Source organism: Pipistrellus kuhlii, unplaced genomic scaffold, assembly GCF_014108245.1.
Source record: "Pipistrellus kuhlii isolate mPipKuh1 unplaced genomic scaffold, mPipKuh1.p scaffold_m20_p_24, whole genome shotgun sequence".
Taxonomy (NCBI): domain Eukaryota; kingdom Metazoa; phylum Chordata; class Mammalia; order Chiroptera; family Vespertilionidae; genus Pipistrellus; species Pipistrellus kuhlii.
The window spans coordinates 11057133-11072444 of NW_023425523.1; the positions used below are offsets into that span (position 1 = coordinate 11057133).

At 51.8% G+C, this 15312-nt stretch overlaps 1 protein-coding gene across 1 annotated transcript in view; it reads left to right on the forward strand.

Moving 5' to 3' along the window:
- The window catches only part of CASQ2 (calsequestrin 2), a 40868-nt gene extending 26332 nt beyond the window's left edge, over positions 1-14536 (forward strand). Inside the window, exons 8-11 of the mRNA XM_036452649.2 lie at positions 2863-2917; positions 9495-9595; positions 11721-11795; positions 13218-14536. Of these exons, the coding sequence (XP_036308542.1) occupies positions 2863-2917; positions 9495-9595; positions 11721-11795; positions 13218-13430 (444 nt within the window). The 3' untranslated portion in view covers positions 13431-14536. The remainder of the gene's footprint in view (positions 1-2862; positions 2918-9494; positions 9596-11720; positions 11796-13217) is intronic.
- The last annotated feature ends 776 nt before the right edge of the window (positions 14537-15312 follow it).

Here is a 15312-nt window from a genome sequence, read left to right on the forward strand (position 1 = left end):
AAAATCCAATAGGCATTAGTAAGAACTCATTACCTTGTGCTAAGCACAGAGACTATAAATGAACATTGCTGTCCAGGCCTTAGGAGTTCAGGCCTGAGTCAATGAAAACAGTCTCAAATCACGTGACCCCAGACCTGGATGCTCCCTGCTGTGACAGAGGTCATACAAAGTCTGGGGAGTCCAAAGTAAGTTATTCACCTAAGTAATTCCTAAGCTCCAGTTTTGGGGGGAGCTGATGTTGGGTCACAATATATAAAGGCCCTTTCTCAGACTTTTTCAACTTAAGAGCCACTGACCTGAATTTGCAGCATCTTCTGTAGAGAGGACAGCAGATTCCTAAGCTCATTTTGTGCTGTTGGTGACGTCAAGGAGCAGAAACGTGTTCCTCCATCCTCTGAGGTTCCATACTGGAGGCCTGCAAATTAAAGTGACAAAGGATAGATTAGTGTGAGAGAAAAAAACAAAAAACAAAACAGATTTAATTACCTATTTCTGCATGGAAATTCACAAAAAAAATGTGACTCAAGGAGGGGATGGGGGACAGGGGGTCCTTCTGGGAGAACAAAGACTCCTGGGAAAGATAAATGAATACTTGGGAGAACAAATGGGAGATAGAATTATCTGTTTGAGAAGATCAGAGTTGTACTCGGGAAAGGATTTATGACAATTGAGTCCTTTTAAGAGACTCTGCATTTAGGCAAATAAGGGATTTCAGGAATTCACAAGCTTTCAACTCCAAATAATTTGTATGCCATGTGGCTTTCCCTGGCCTACGTCAGCAAGGGAGAAAGAGCATGGGCTTCAGAACCAGGCAGAGCTGGCCTGAACCCCAGGTACATCCTGTACAGGCTCTGTGGCTTTAGGGAAGTCAGTTCAATTCCTTAAGCATTAAACAGGAATAAGACTTGCATCTAAGATTTAGAAATAATGCATTTATAAAGCACTGACACAAATGGCAGATATTCATGTCATCATTTTAATCATCCTTAATATTTCAAGATGTAATCCCTTCCCTCAGAGAACTTCCCATTCAAGTAAAAAGATCATTTCCAAGACATTGTGATCTGAAGACCAAAGGAGTGATCTGGGTGGCCAAGGTTGTGGGGTGCAGAGAAAGCCCCTGGCTGGCCAGCCCTGCAGCTCTTCCTCGCCTGTGCATGTGGGACACGCACTGAGGAACACCGACCTTCTGGCTTGGGAGCTTATTACTGAAAATGCCTGCCACAGAGCACACGCCTGCTTCTTTGCAAAGAGAGAGGCTCTTTCCCTGGGTTAGAGTCTCCATCTGGGACCACCTGAGGCCTGGGAGGTGGCGGCCATGTCATGAGCAATCTCTTCGCAAACAGATATGGATTCTTAATTCTGAATCCAATTTCCAAACGTGTTCCAGAAGGGCAGGCAGAAATGGAGCCCGCTTCTCGGAGTTAACACAGCCGCCTCCCCACGGATGGCAGACACAAGGACAGGGCAGCCTACTGAGAACCGATCAGGGCATCCTGCCTGGTGATAATAGCAAACATGAAACCTCAGACTCCCCTTCCGGCTGCTGTCAGATTTGTGTAATAAACCTGTACGCACGCACACACACACACACACACACACAGACCTATCCAATTCAATTCCCCGGAGAACCTGACCAAGGCAGTGCCTGATTCTCTTGTTTCTAATAATATTTTCCATTTAATCTTGCTCAGAATTTTTGGAGGTTTTGTCCATTTCCAACTCAAAGGAAAAAAAATTAGCATTTAGATAGGATTGCACCAGCATTACAATCCATTGAAATGGAAACAGGGATGGGGAGGGCTGTGAAGCCTGGAGTATTGTTTCCTGAGGACGGTTCTGATATGACACTCGGGTGCCCCACGACGCCCTCTCTCGGGGACAGTGATAGTCAGTGTCCACTCAGATCTGTCCCCGAGCCTCTTGCTCGGGCATCTTCCCCTCCAAGCCTCATGGGGATCACATTTCCTATACAGGAGGCGCCCCCAAGCTCTTGCTGGTTCTTCTGCAGGAATGATCGATGCAAAGAAGACATGACGCCTGTGGTCCTTTCTGTTCAGGACATAGAAACATGGAATGCCACCTGCTTGTCCTCCAGATTTGAAATATTCTCACTTTTCATCATCACACCCTTGCCCAGCCCCATCTCCAGCCCCTCCTGTGACCTCCTACACTTAGACCGAGTTAGATGCCTGGACGGCTCCAGCAAGCTCTGGTTCCAGAGCCAAAAGGAGCCCAAGGAAACACCCTTGGAGTGGCAGGCAGCAAAGCGCCCCCTACTGACCACGCAGGTTCTTCAGTAAGCAAGGTCTCAGAGCAGCAGGACACACGTGTGAACAGAACAGACCCACATCCTAATTTGCCTCAAGATTCCTGACTGCTGCCCATTTGGGGACAGCTGCAGGACCCACCAGCAGCATCCAGAAGCTTCCATATAGGGTCTATTACTGCTTTATTTGCTGGTGGTGACTTCTTGAAACTCAGACTGGCATTCACTGAGCTCCATTCAGAGGGCTGATGAGCCAGACTCACATTCTTCCTCCTCCTGCCTCTTCCTGCTGCTCTCCTGGACCCACCAGACCACGGGAGTGAGGCCCATTCGGTGCTAGTCTTCTGTGTAGTTGGTGCTTTCCTGTCTCAAAATCCCGTCTATTAAATGTCACACCTTCCTCCCAGTTGCTCATCAGTATTCCCTGTCTTAAGATGCATGCTGCTCTGTCCCCCTGAGACTCTGTCCCCTGTGCCTCTGCGTCCACTCCTCTCAGCTCCCTCTCCGGCCTCCATTTCAATTCCCGCCCGACTGTCCCTGACTCCCCGCGTCTCTCACCTGGGAGTGTAACCTTTGATTCCTTCCTCCCACAGGAAGATGACTTGAACGGGATCCACATAGTGGCCTTTGCAGAGAGGAGTGACCCAGGTAGGACCCCTCCCCCTCTTCTGTCCGCTCCCTGACCCCGTAAGCAAGATCTGGCTTCTCACCTTGGTCAGCCCTCACCTTTCCTCTTCCCTCACTTCCTGCCTACAATGCAGCCGAAAGACAAGGGGCACCCCCTGCTGGTTGCCTGCTAGTACAAACCCATTTCAATCGTGCACACAGCTCAGAAGTGTGAGATCAGAGCCTCATTCTGCTTAGCTGCCCAAACTGGGGCTGAGCTCAGACAAACATAAACACAGCCTCATTCTACAGGCCTGTATGTGCATGCGCACATGTGTGCACGTGTGCGTGTGTGCGTCTGTGTAAACTTCTGTTCACATTAAAAGCTGATGTACCTAGCCTATATAAATAACAATATATATATACCCTCTGGCCTGTCAAATATGGCCTGTGCTTAGAAAACTTAACGGAAAATATTTTGGAGCATAGATTATCTGAACTGGGCCAAATCTATGCTACAAATAATGAGAACTGGGCCAAAGAAGCAGCTGATTTCCAAAGTGTAAAAGGACCTATAAGTGAATGAGTAACTTTATTTTGGACCTTGGACAGCTTTGCCCTGTCTTCGCTCTTTGCCGTGTCAGTGAGAGTGAAGTGCAGGAAAACTGATGAGCAGGTGGTAAAAGGCTAGTCCCAGGCAATGTCTGTGAGACAGAGGGTCCCGGGAGGGAGAGTGTACGTGCAGATTCTGAAGTGTATTTTGAGAGGTGTGGAATCATGTAATATGTGGCCTGTGGCCCGTTGCAAGGTGGGGGGGAGGAAGGGGGGATTCTGGCATCTTTCACTTATTGTAACATTTCAAGGTTCCTCCTTATGTGGTGTGTATCCATACTTTGTTCCTTTTCCTGGCTAAATAATATTCCATTGCATCACAACCGAATCTATGCTCCAAATTAGCCAATAGCGTCCTCTCCCTGCCCCCCCAGCTTTATTAGAATGTTTGAATGTCCACCATGTCCCAGTTTTCCCATCACTGACTTGCAGAGTTGGAAAAACTCTTCAAAAATATCTAGCCTTTGTAAAAAAAAAAAAAAGAAAGAAAAAGAAAAAAAGCCAGTGTGGTTCAAGCTTCTTTCCACATCTTCTGGCCACCCCTCCGCCCCCGGAGGAGACATCAGCCAAGGAGGCCAATGCCCGAGGTGGACAAGCTTCAACGAAACAGAATCGGATCCCTGGTGCTGTGGACAGAGATGCCCTCTGTGGGCAGCAGCCTGCTGGCCAGACTCCAGGGCCCTCCGCCCACCCCACCCCCTTCCATGCTGTGGGGAGGCCCGTCTGGCTCTCTAACAATGGAACAAAGAGCCTCGGACAAGCTGCAGGAACCTGTTTGACCGAGATTGCTGCCGATGAATCAAGCTCCTGAAACTCTCCACCTCCTCCCTGCACAAATATCCCTGGGCCCGAAGCCGGCTCTTCCCAAGCCAGGGCTTGTTCCTGGGAAGCTGGAGAAATGCGCTGGGTGGGGGTGGAGGAGCTCAGAGCATCTTTTTTCAAGGAGGGAGGCCCTACCCACTCAGGGCTGAGAAAGGGAAAGGCTTTTCTGTGAAAGTCTCTGCTTCTGGCTAGATCGTCATTGCCCGCAGGTCACTGAGGCATAACCCCGGGGGGAGAGGCCAGGCTGTGGACTAGGAACTGTATTCCCACCCGGACAGCGGGTCCTCCTCTACCTTAGCTCTTGCTAAAAAGGGGCACGTGGCCTATCGCTCCGACCAGAGCCCTAACCACTCTCCATGGAAAGGTCACACCTGGGGGGACCTAAACAACCCCCAGCTCCTGAGAGCTGATGGTCTGGAGGAAGGGGCCGAGGATCCCACTTGGTCCCTGAAGCTACTCCGTGACCTCTGCACGATGATGAAGACTCCGAGGATGGTGGTCACTTCTGTGTGCGTATGTGACAGGACAACCTGGGCGCAGGAGGTGCTAGTTTTTTCCCCATTTTACGCCAGAGGAACCTGAGGCCGGAGAGGCTGATGGCAGGGAGACTGCGGAGCCCACGTTCAGCTGAGGGCTGTCTGGCTTCCCAGCTGCGCCCTGGACTGCAAGGCCCTGCTACAGACTCACCACCCCGGAGTGACACCCTGATGTCAGCCTCCTTGCATCCACCAGCGACAGCAGAAAGATGCAGAGAAGGTCCATGGCACCCTCACGAGGATGAGACAGGCGCAACGGACACAGGCCTGGACTTCTGGATGGCTCCCTGGGGCGCGCACACACACACACACACACACGTCTCTCTCATGGACGGAGCCCCGGCTGCTGACCTGGCTGTGACCAGCCTTGGACCGGTCCCCGGGGCCCGGGGTCGGCTATTTCCCACAGCCCCGGCCACCTGGGGAGGAGGAGAGTGTGGTCACCGGGTTCCTTCCCACAGGGGCCGGGCTCCCAGCGGCCTGGCGCCCGCCCGCCGTGGGAAACCTGGCTGGGCAGGGGCCCGCAGCCGGGTCATGGGAGCGCAGGGTCCGCGCCGTGAGGCAGGGAAGCCGGCCTGGTTCTCACAGCGCCGGGCCCTCTTCTTTATTTAGCTCCGTCTCCGGGGCTCTGGGCTCCGGCAGGGGCGTGGCTGGGGTTGGGGGAGGCCGGGGCTCGGCCATAGGTCCGATGGCCTCGGCGGAAGCGACGCCCCCACGGCCCCACGCGCACCCCTGACTGTCTCCTGGGACCGAGCCCTTTGACCTCGGGCCCAGCCCTTTGACCTCACTCTGCCGCTCTCACCCCCGGGCACCTCCTGCACCAGCCGAGGCAGGAGCATCAGACCCCCACCCCCCAGGCGGGAACGCGGGCTGCCGAAATGGCTGCAGCTGTGTAGACCCAACACCCGCTCCGCCACGTGCTGGCCCGTGACACTGAGCAGGTCACGCACCCTCCCTGTGGTCTGGACTCCATCCTCCTCAAGATGGAGATAATAAGATCCTCCTTCCCTCCATCAGACTCCGCGCAAACATTAAATGCAAAAGTACCAGAAAGCGCTCGGGAAGTGGCATTAGCCCGCCCCAACCCACCTGAGCGGGGCTCGCCCAGGCGCAACTGCCAACCCCCTGCTCCAGGAGCCTCAGTCATCGAGTCAGGAGCAGGGGCCGGAAGGGACCGCCCACATGCCCTGCGTCGTGACGTAACTTCCTGTGCGCAGGCGCTGTAGGGATCTAGCCGCCTCTAAGGCATCTCTGTGCCCTGAATGTAAACATTGAATGAACAGGTGGGCGGCCAGGTTCCTTGCATTCAGGTGGAAGGACTCAGAGCATTTAAAAATAATGACCAGTCCTGGCCGGTTTGGCCCAATGAATAGATTCCGGCCAAGGGCACGGACCTTGGTTGCAGGCTCGATCCCCAGTCTGTGCGGGGTGCGTGTGGGAGGCAACCAAAGGATGTGTCTCTGTCTCCCCCCTCCCTCCCACTCTTTCTAAAAATCAATGGAAAAGGTTCCCTCAGGTGAGGATGAACAAACAAAAGTGGCAAAAGCGTATTCTCCGCCTCTAACATCAACTTCATTTATTAATAAACTCTGTGCATGGTTTTTTTGTTTGTTTGTTCGTTTTGAGCTTTCCTTGAACCTCTGTAAACCCCCAAACCTTTGGCATTCTTAAACATAGGCAGTAAGCCCCAATTTTGACTTCTCCTGTTTATGTAACAATTCCAACCCACTTGATTTTTTCTTGCAGAGATCAATGTTTGAAAAATTATACTTTTATTGATTTCAGAGAGTAAAGGAGAAGAGAGAATCATCGATTGGCTGCCTCCTGCATGCCTCACTCTGGAGATTGAGCCAGCAACCTGGACATGGTCAACACTCAACCACTGGGCCATGCTGGCTGGGCTTGCAGAAACCAATTTTTATCCCTTTGATCTTTATTGAAATCTCCAAATCTGCTCCAGAATGCAAAATAGAAAAGGTTTTTGTATGTAGCATTAAAAAGAAAAAAAGCAATCACACCATCGTGGGTTTTTCCCATCGGAAAACAACAGTGCCGTCTGTGTGTTCAGCCTCAGTTCTGCTCATGACCTTATCCGCCACAACACATGTGCCTACAGAGCCTCTCCCTCCCTCTTACGGGAGTTGGTCTTTTGCATCCCGGGTGAACTTGGACTTGGGTCTGTGTCGTGGAATGTCATCCTCTCTGTGCATTTCTGATTTGTCAAGGTCTCCCTTAAAATTGGTTCTCCTCTCCCAGACGACTGGCAACGTGGCTTTCTGTATCACCTTCCTTTCTCTGCTGCTGAAAGCAGGCACTGGAAGTGTTGGGAGGAATTCCCCCTTGTGGCCTGTGTAATCTGCTCCATGAATCCACAGGGAACCCAGGGGGCACCAAGTCCCCCGGCCTGTGACACAGCAACGTGCCCGGAAGGGAAGGATCGGTGGTCCCCAGATGGCGGCAGCCAGGGGCCCTCTGGGAGCTTGACTCTCTCGGCTGCAGGAGGAAGAACCCCCATCCCACCTCCACCCTAACCCCCCAGTGGTGGATAATGAACTCTCCAGCACAAGGATAGCCCTGTGGTCTCACCCAGGCTGCCCTCCTCTCTGCTAGGGGTATGGGGGGTGGGGGAGGCCTGCGGTCCGTAGAAACCCTCCTCTCTGCTGACAGGAGGCCTGCTTTCCAGGGGCCGTCTCAATTTTATGAACTAACAACATTGAAAGTGACTACACCCACGCAAGGCAGAGCTGCTAAGGAGAGAGTGCCTGCTGCCTGGAATGTATGAGAAAATGAGGAAGTGCTGAGAAAAACCTTCACCCAGAGGCCCCAGTAGCCAAACAAAGGCCGGGGTGCCCGGAGAAGAGAGAGGCTGGTTAAACAGAGGCCAGAGAGGGGCCCGACTGGCTGGGCCCCACCAAGAAGAAACCTTGACAAAGAAAGGCGGTTGCCATACTGAATTCCTAAGCAGCTGGTGAGTGGCTGTACTGAAGATCCACATTTCAGGCCAGAGTCAGCCTTGCGAGAAATGTAACCTCATAGTCTAGAGTAGAACTATTGCCAACAGTGGTCAGCAAACTCATTGGTCCACAGAACCAAATATCAACAGTACAATGATTGAAATTTCTTTTGAGAGCCAAAGTTTTTAAACTTAAACTTCTTCTAACGCCACTTCTTCAAAAGAGACTCGCCCAGGCCGTAGTATTTTGTGGAAGAGCCACACTCAAAGGGCCAAAGAGCTGCGTGTGGCTCGAGAGTGGCAGTTTGCTGACCAGGGGTCTAGACTTAAACATACGTTTTACCCCTGGATGGCATAACTTGAATCTGACAGTGAAGGCTCCCCCACCCTGCCTACCAGGCCCGCGGGCCAGTGTCCTGCTGGCTCCCAGGCACGAACAGGCGAAGTCATTGTCATCATCGCCTCTTACAATGACATTTGTCATTCTGTCTGGCCTCCAGCTTTGTCCCAAGGTCACCAGCAGCTCTTCTGTCCAGTTGCTAGATCTGTCTCCACTCTCAGCTTCGCCCAGGATCCCCAGAACCACAGAGAAGAGGGCAGGTCCTGACTTTCTTGCCCTGGTGCTCCTGTGGAGCTGGAGGGGTGGGGATAGGGATGGAGGAGGGGCGGTGGCAGCGGTGTGTATGTGAGTTCTCCAAGAGATTGATTCTGGGTCTTCCCCTTTCCCTGAGTTTTATTGCAGATCAGAGCATGGGTGCCCGATATTCTAAGATTCCCTGAAATTGTGGCACTTCTGTATGTGGACAGCGAGGCTCACATGGGCCTGTGTTCGGGTGTATGAACATGTACACACACGCACACACACACACACACACAGGCCTATTCCCAGGGACTTTCCAGAGTCTAAACTCTGTTTCCAGTTGGGAGTGGGGTGGGGTTGCTGAGGCTTTCTCTTACTAAACATTCTTTCCAAATGCTTGTTTATGGTATAAGTTTTGTTGTGTGCAGTCCTACAAGACTTAAGCTTTTAAAGCAAAGAGAGAGGGGGGGGGGGGGGAGCTGTGTCCTTGAAACTCACAAGACAGGGTCTGCTTTTCTTATGAATCATCCCTCCCCTGGGGGCAATGAATGCTTCGGACTGACTAAGGGGAAGGCACAGCCCACACGGAAATAGGGAGGGAGGGGCACCCCATTGACTTCTCAAAATTATGAAACCAGCTCTAAGTCAGGAGCTCCCTTCCTTGGAAGGCTTTAGGAATTCCAGGCCACAGGAAACCAAGGGTCCAGGCTACAGGTCCTGGTCCCAGAGCACAGGTCCTGGGGACACCGAGGGATGGCCAGTTGCTGGTTTCCGGAGCCGCCCAGAGGGCTGAGTGAGGACCAGGCCGGGGCGGGTCCATCTTCACCTGCAGGTTAGCGATCTGATCAGCGATCCAATCAGAGCTCGGCTTTGAGTTACAAGCCAGCCACTTCCCTGTGGACTTTTCGTTTCTTTACTCAAAAACTTTATTGTTCCCTTTGAGTAAGCTGCTTTGTGGCAGAGTTCTCGTCTGACTCATTTTATAGAATAATCCTATAATTTGAGGGTACGCGGCCACTGGCTTAAGAAACCCTCATGGAAAAACCGCAGCCTCTGCCGTCCGTGCTGAGAGCCATGTAGGCACGGGGGTTACTCACCTTCTTGGTCCGGCTGCAGATGGCTATGAGTTCCTGGAGACCCTGAAACAGGTGGCGCGGGACAACACCGACAACCCGGACCTGAGCATCATCTGGATCGACCCGGACGACTTCCCCCTGGTGAGTGGCTCAGACTGGGCTCCGACCCGGGGTCGCCGTCACAGTGTCATGCTTGGGTGTGGTGTGAGGGCCTCTCCCGTGAAGGAGGATGTGAAACAGGAGGGGCAATTGCAGAAACCCAGTGGCCGCCCCATCCAGCAGGGGAGACCTTGGCCTCAGGGGCAACATTGACCTTGGGGCCTGGTGCTGACCCTGACATGGTTAGATATATTTGTTCTCACTCCCTGAAGACCAGAAGTCTCAGCTGAGCTGCTGAAATGCTTCTGCCAACAGCGTGATAGCTGCCTGCAGCCCATCACCACCCACTGCTGTAACCTTTCTCATTTTTCTGAGTGGGGATCGTTGTTCTGAGGCGACCTGAGTTACTAAGTGATGAGAAGCAGACGTGAGCTCTGCATAGAGCCCAGAGCTGCACGGGGAGAAGGAGCCACCTCCAGGGCAGGGACCCATTCTCCGTCGGCTTCTCCCAGGTCCTGGCCTAGTGTCCAGCCCGGGACTAGACCTGTCAGAACCTTAAAGTCTGAACTCTCGCTGGTGTCAGCGATCAATGAGCAGCAAGCCTTGGTTGTGCTTGGTTTAAAGAGAATAAGCAGGATTTGGACAATACACAAGCCCAGTGGTGGTGATGATGAACGCAGCTGCTGTACTGTGTGCCTGGAAGGGTAAGTCCTTCCCATGGATCGTCTCATCTAACCCTCTCCACACCCTGTGAAGTGGGGACTGTTATCATCCCCAGGGCACAGAGGGAAGGAACGGCCATGGAGAGGTCAGAACAGTGACTGGTCTGTGTGATGTTCCAACCCAGGCCAACGTGATGATAAAGTTTCATCTGTCAGTCAATAGACCTCAGGTTGAGCTAATTGCTGGCCATCAGGAACGTTTTATAGGTTATAAATGACAAGTCTAGCTTCTTCCAGGAGTTACCATAGGTTGGGACCGGTCGTGCTATGGCTAAACAGACAAAAGCAAGGGGTTTTAGTGATTGCAACCCAAGCCCACATGCAGGACGAGTGCATCCCAGGCAGAGACTTCCGTGCCACCTGAGGTCAATGCCATCGTTGTGGGCAATCCTAACAAAACCGCGGCCGTGGGAGGCGCTGTGTGCTGTAACTTGGGCCATGGCAAGAATGTATTTCTTTCTTTTATATATATATATATATATATATATATATATATATATATATATATATATATATTTGCAGATTTATATATTATTTTATTATATATTTTATTGATTTTTTACAGAGAGGAAGGGAGAGAGATAGAGAGCTAGAAATGTCGATGAGAGAGAAACATCGACCAGCTGCCTCTTGCACACCCCCCACCGGGAATGTGCCCACAACCAAGGTACATGCCCCTGACCGGAATCAAACCCGGGACCTTTCAGTCCGCAGACCGATGCTCTACCACTGAGCCAAACCGGTTTTGGCAGCAAGAATGTATTTCTAATTTATCTGGACTCCCTGGTTATGCAAGCTTGCGGATGGTCTACAGCTCTGACCTGCTCTATCTGTTTGCCTTGCTTTTTGCAAAATAAAAATCTCAGACAATTCTGATTTCTGGGGCCCATCAGGCTCTGTACTCACCTGGGAGACTTTCCCACCACGGAATGCCTCCATTATTATTGGTAGCCCATGGCCCCCCATTCTTTAGTCCCACCCCTGTCGGAGATCAGCCCACAGGGACCCAAGGCTAGCTGAATGAAGAGGCACTTTTCTTACTTGTATGCCAACCGACTTTATGGGCTTAGTGGCACACGTAAGGGGTTTTTAAATGGGGCGTTGAGAGAGGCAGAGGGAAATCTCTCCCACCACATAAGCTATAAAGAGCCCCAAGCAATTTAGGGATCGACTTTGGACCACCTCTGCAACGCTCCCCCCTACAGCTGCATACACGTCCATGTTACACGTTTCATGGTTTTTGACATCCTTTCTTCCCGTGCTGACTTAAAGGGCTGAGGGCTGGGCAAGTCTTCAATTTCCTAAGTGCCCACAGCTGTTGGGAGCCCTTCACCCAGCGGTGACCTAGTTACTGTGGCGGGATGGCAGGTGGGTGCACCACAAAAAGTGCTTTCAGCAGGGAATGCCCCGGCCCCACCGTCTAATTGTACCTTCTGTTGCCACAGCTCATTGCCTATTGGGAAAAGACTTTCAAGATCGACCTATTCAAGCCGCAGATTGGGGTGGTGAACGTGACAGATGTGAGTACGCCCCGTGGAAGCTTGCCCAGGTCCCGTGGCCAGCCCCATGTCCTGCCGAGCAGCCTTGACCATGAGGTCACACAGGGAGTCCAGTCCCTCATAAAAGGAGCAGGACCCTGGGCCCCGCCCAAGCTCAATGTGGCTGGAGCCTCGTCTCCGAGCCAGTCCCAACCTATGGGACCTGGTTCTCTCCAAGGGCGCATGCCCTTGCTTACGGGGCCAGCCTGGCCTGGGTCACGGCCTATTTGGGAATAAACCCCCCTGTACTTTCTTCCAATGCCCCCAAAACAAGATCTCTTTGCACAACTGCCCCCACACTTGCAGCTGCCATTGCAAGATGGATGGGGCCCGCCCCCTGGCACCAGGTCACAGGGAGGAGACCGGGTCACAGGAGGAAGCCATGGGGTTGGCGAGGCTTCTCCTCACCGTTCAGGCCCCACTGGCCCGAGGGCGGCAGAGGCTGGTGAGGAGGACTGGTCGAGCCTGAGGAATGGCAGGCCTCAGTCCACACATCTGATGCAGCTCCAAAAACAACACACAGGGACAGACACACCAGGCAGACGGATGATGGACAGAAAGGGATGGCCACAGAGGGCCATCAGAGCCACAGCTAACTGGTGCCGACGCATGCAAAGCGGGCCCATTAGCCATTCCCCTCGCCCTGTCAGCAGGGTTCAATCAGCAGGGGAATTCTACACTTATGTATTTTGTAAACTAGTTTTTATATTAATAATAATTCCAACAATCTGCTCAAGTTGAAACCCTTCAAGCCAATATAGCAAAGAAGGTGAAAAGCAAAAACACGCTGCACTGCCAACCCCCTCATCCTAGTCCGATCCCTGAGGTAAATGGTAGTGGTAGTTTTGTGGCTATCCTACCAGACATGTAATTGTATATTATAAAGAGCTAATATGCTAATTAGACTGAACAGCAGAACCTCTGTCCAGAATGCAAGGGCCAAGCCCCTTGCACAAATTTCGTGCATCAGGCCTCTAGTTCTATATAAAATAGAATATATAACTAAGAGGTACAAGCTGGTAGTTACAGAATAGTCACAGGAATGGTAAGTGCAGCACAGGGAATACAGTCACTAATATTGCAATAACCACGTATGGTGCCAGGTGGGGATTGGAAATACCGGGGTGAGAGGGGGACCACTTTGTCAAGTACACGATCATTTCACCACTCTGCTGCACACCTGGCCCCAACACGGAAGAGAGTTAAAACAGTATCAAAGACCAAGAGCCACATGTTACTAGTATCAACTCATGAGCAGCACCAGATTTCATTAATAAATTAAAATCGTTAAGAATGGACTATAGGTGTTGTTGGATAGGGATCTATATACCAGCCGCAGTGGGGCCCTTGGGTCCGACTGGGCCCCAGGCCTCGCTCACGGCCCCATCCTGCCCCTGCCCGCAGGCTGACAGCGTCTGGATGGAGATTCCGGATGACGACGACCTGCCCACGGCTGGGGAGCTGGAGGAGTGGATTGAGGACGTGCTTTCTGGAAAGATAAACACTGAGGAAGACGACAAGGAGGATGACGATGATGATGATGATGGCGACAGCGATAATTCTGATGAGGAGGAGAATGATGACAGTGATGATGATGATGATGATGATGATGACTAGCTCCGGTTCCACCTGGTTTTGATGAAAATGGAATCCCAGCTCCCCAATTCCACACGGACAGCACCAGGGGGCAGCCAGCAGCCACAGCCACGCCCAGATGCTCCTCTCCCTTTCCCAGCATCCCTCCCCACCCCTTCCCATCAGGAGCTGTACAGTTCAGCGCATGCACATGCCTTTCTCAACCCCGTCACTTCGCTCAGCAAGGACCATGAGGAACTGTTCCCCTGTGGATGGTCCTGACCGTCACGGGAAAGCCCTGCTCTCTGTCCGGCCACCCGTGGCCATAGCAGCGCCGGACTCTGGCGTTCCGGGGAGAGCCCTCCCTAACACCGCTACTCAAGTTTACTGTCTCCTTTGGCTCTGACAGGGCCAGAATGGACAGCTTGCTAACTCCCAAACACACAGCGGCCGTATTGTCATCAGAGCCCAGGGAATACACGAAATCAATCCTGTAGCTCCGTGCCTGGCACATCAGTGAGACCCTTGCTGGGGAGGCTCAGCCTTGGAGACAGGCCAATGAGTCAGCTTCTCGTGGCTCTATGAAGCTTATTCTTTAAGTGAAGTCAGACCGTTATGAGCATAGATCCAAGCCTTCGGATGGCTAGCGAGAAGCCTTGTACAAGTGCATGTGGATGGAGGTTACTTCCAGTATGTGGGGCACTGGGTTGGAGGTTAACGTGCCCTGACCTTCCCCGAGGGACAAGCTCATATGGGGGGGGGGGGGGGGGGACACTGAAAGAATGAAAGTTTTTTCTCTTTTCTGATGGGGCAGGTGAGCTTGGGTCTGGGACACCTCCCCCTTCCCCTTTGGAGAAAGGGTTGGTTTGTCCAGAGGCCATGTAACTCTCCTTTCACCAGCACCCCCGCAGGACAGGAAACAGCGTTCACAGTGATGCTCCGGCACTAAAATAGACATGTCCAAGTGCCTTCAGAACTCTCTAAAAGTTACATCGTGCTCGGTAGTTTTAGTGTTCCGTGTGAATAAGAATGTTCTAAATTATTTTTCTCAATCTTTTAACATGTGTAAGACACTGCAAACTCTTCCAAAATAGGGCAATCCTTTTAAGGAATACTAGCTAACTGTCATTAAAGTCATATTTTGAAAATATCAAAACTATTTTGTTTGGGGTTTTTTTGGAGAATTTTTATGAGTTCATTTGAGCCAAACTGATGGCCAATGCTGGGGGAGCAGGTCCAAAAGCTCCCAATATTAAGACTGTCTTGGAAATCCTCTCTGACTTCTGATCTTGCACCCATTCTCTCCCTTCCCCCCCCCCCCCCCCCCGCACTCTCTCTTTCTTCTTCTTCAGTTTTCCTTCCTCTGCCTGCCCTTTAAATGTTAGTGTTTCCCAGCATCTCAGCTCTTTCTGACATGATTCTAGGGTAGGAGCATCTATGTCCATCAGCCACTACTTATGTGCTAATGACTTCCATGTCTGTGTTGTTAACCTTGACTTAAACCCATTTATTCAACTGCTCTTGGACATCTTGGTTTGAATGCTGCACAAATGCTTCAAACAATGTTCTTCGCTAGGGTTCCCCCTCCTCCTCTTAGTGGAGCCCCAGTCTGAATGAGTGATGTCATCATCTATCCAATTGCCTAGGTCAGTGCTCAGCAAACCATGGCTCTCGAGCCACATGCAGTTCTATTGAGTTTGCCGACCACTGTCATATACTACTTTTTACTTCTTTGCACACAATATGCCACAATTGCCTAATCCTCACAGTTTCCAACTACACAGTAACATTTAGTCTAGTCCAGTGGTGGGCAAACTCATTAGTCAACAGAGTGGAAAACCGCGGCTCATTTGCCAACCACTAGCCTACGTGACCTGGCCTCTTCCCTTCTACATCCGTGGCATTTGTGTGTACCCCAATTTGA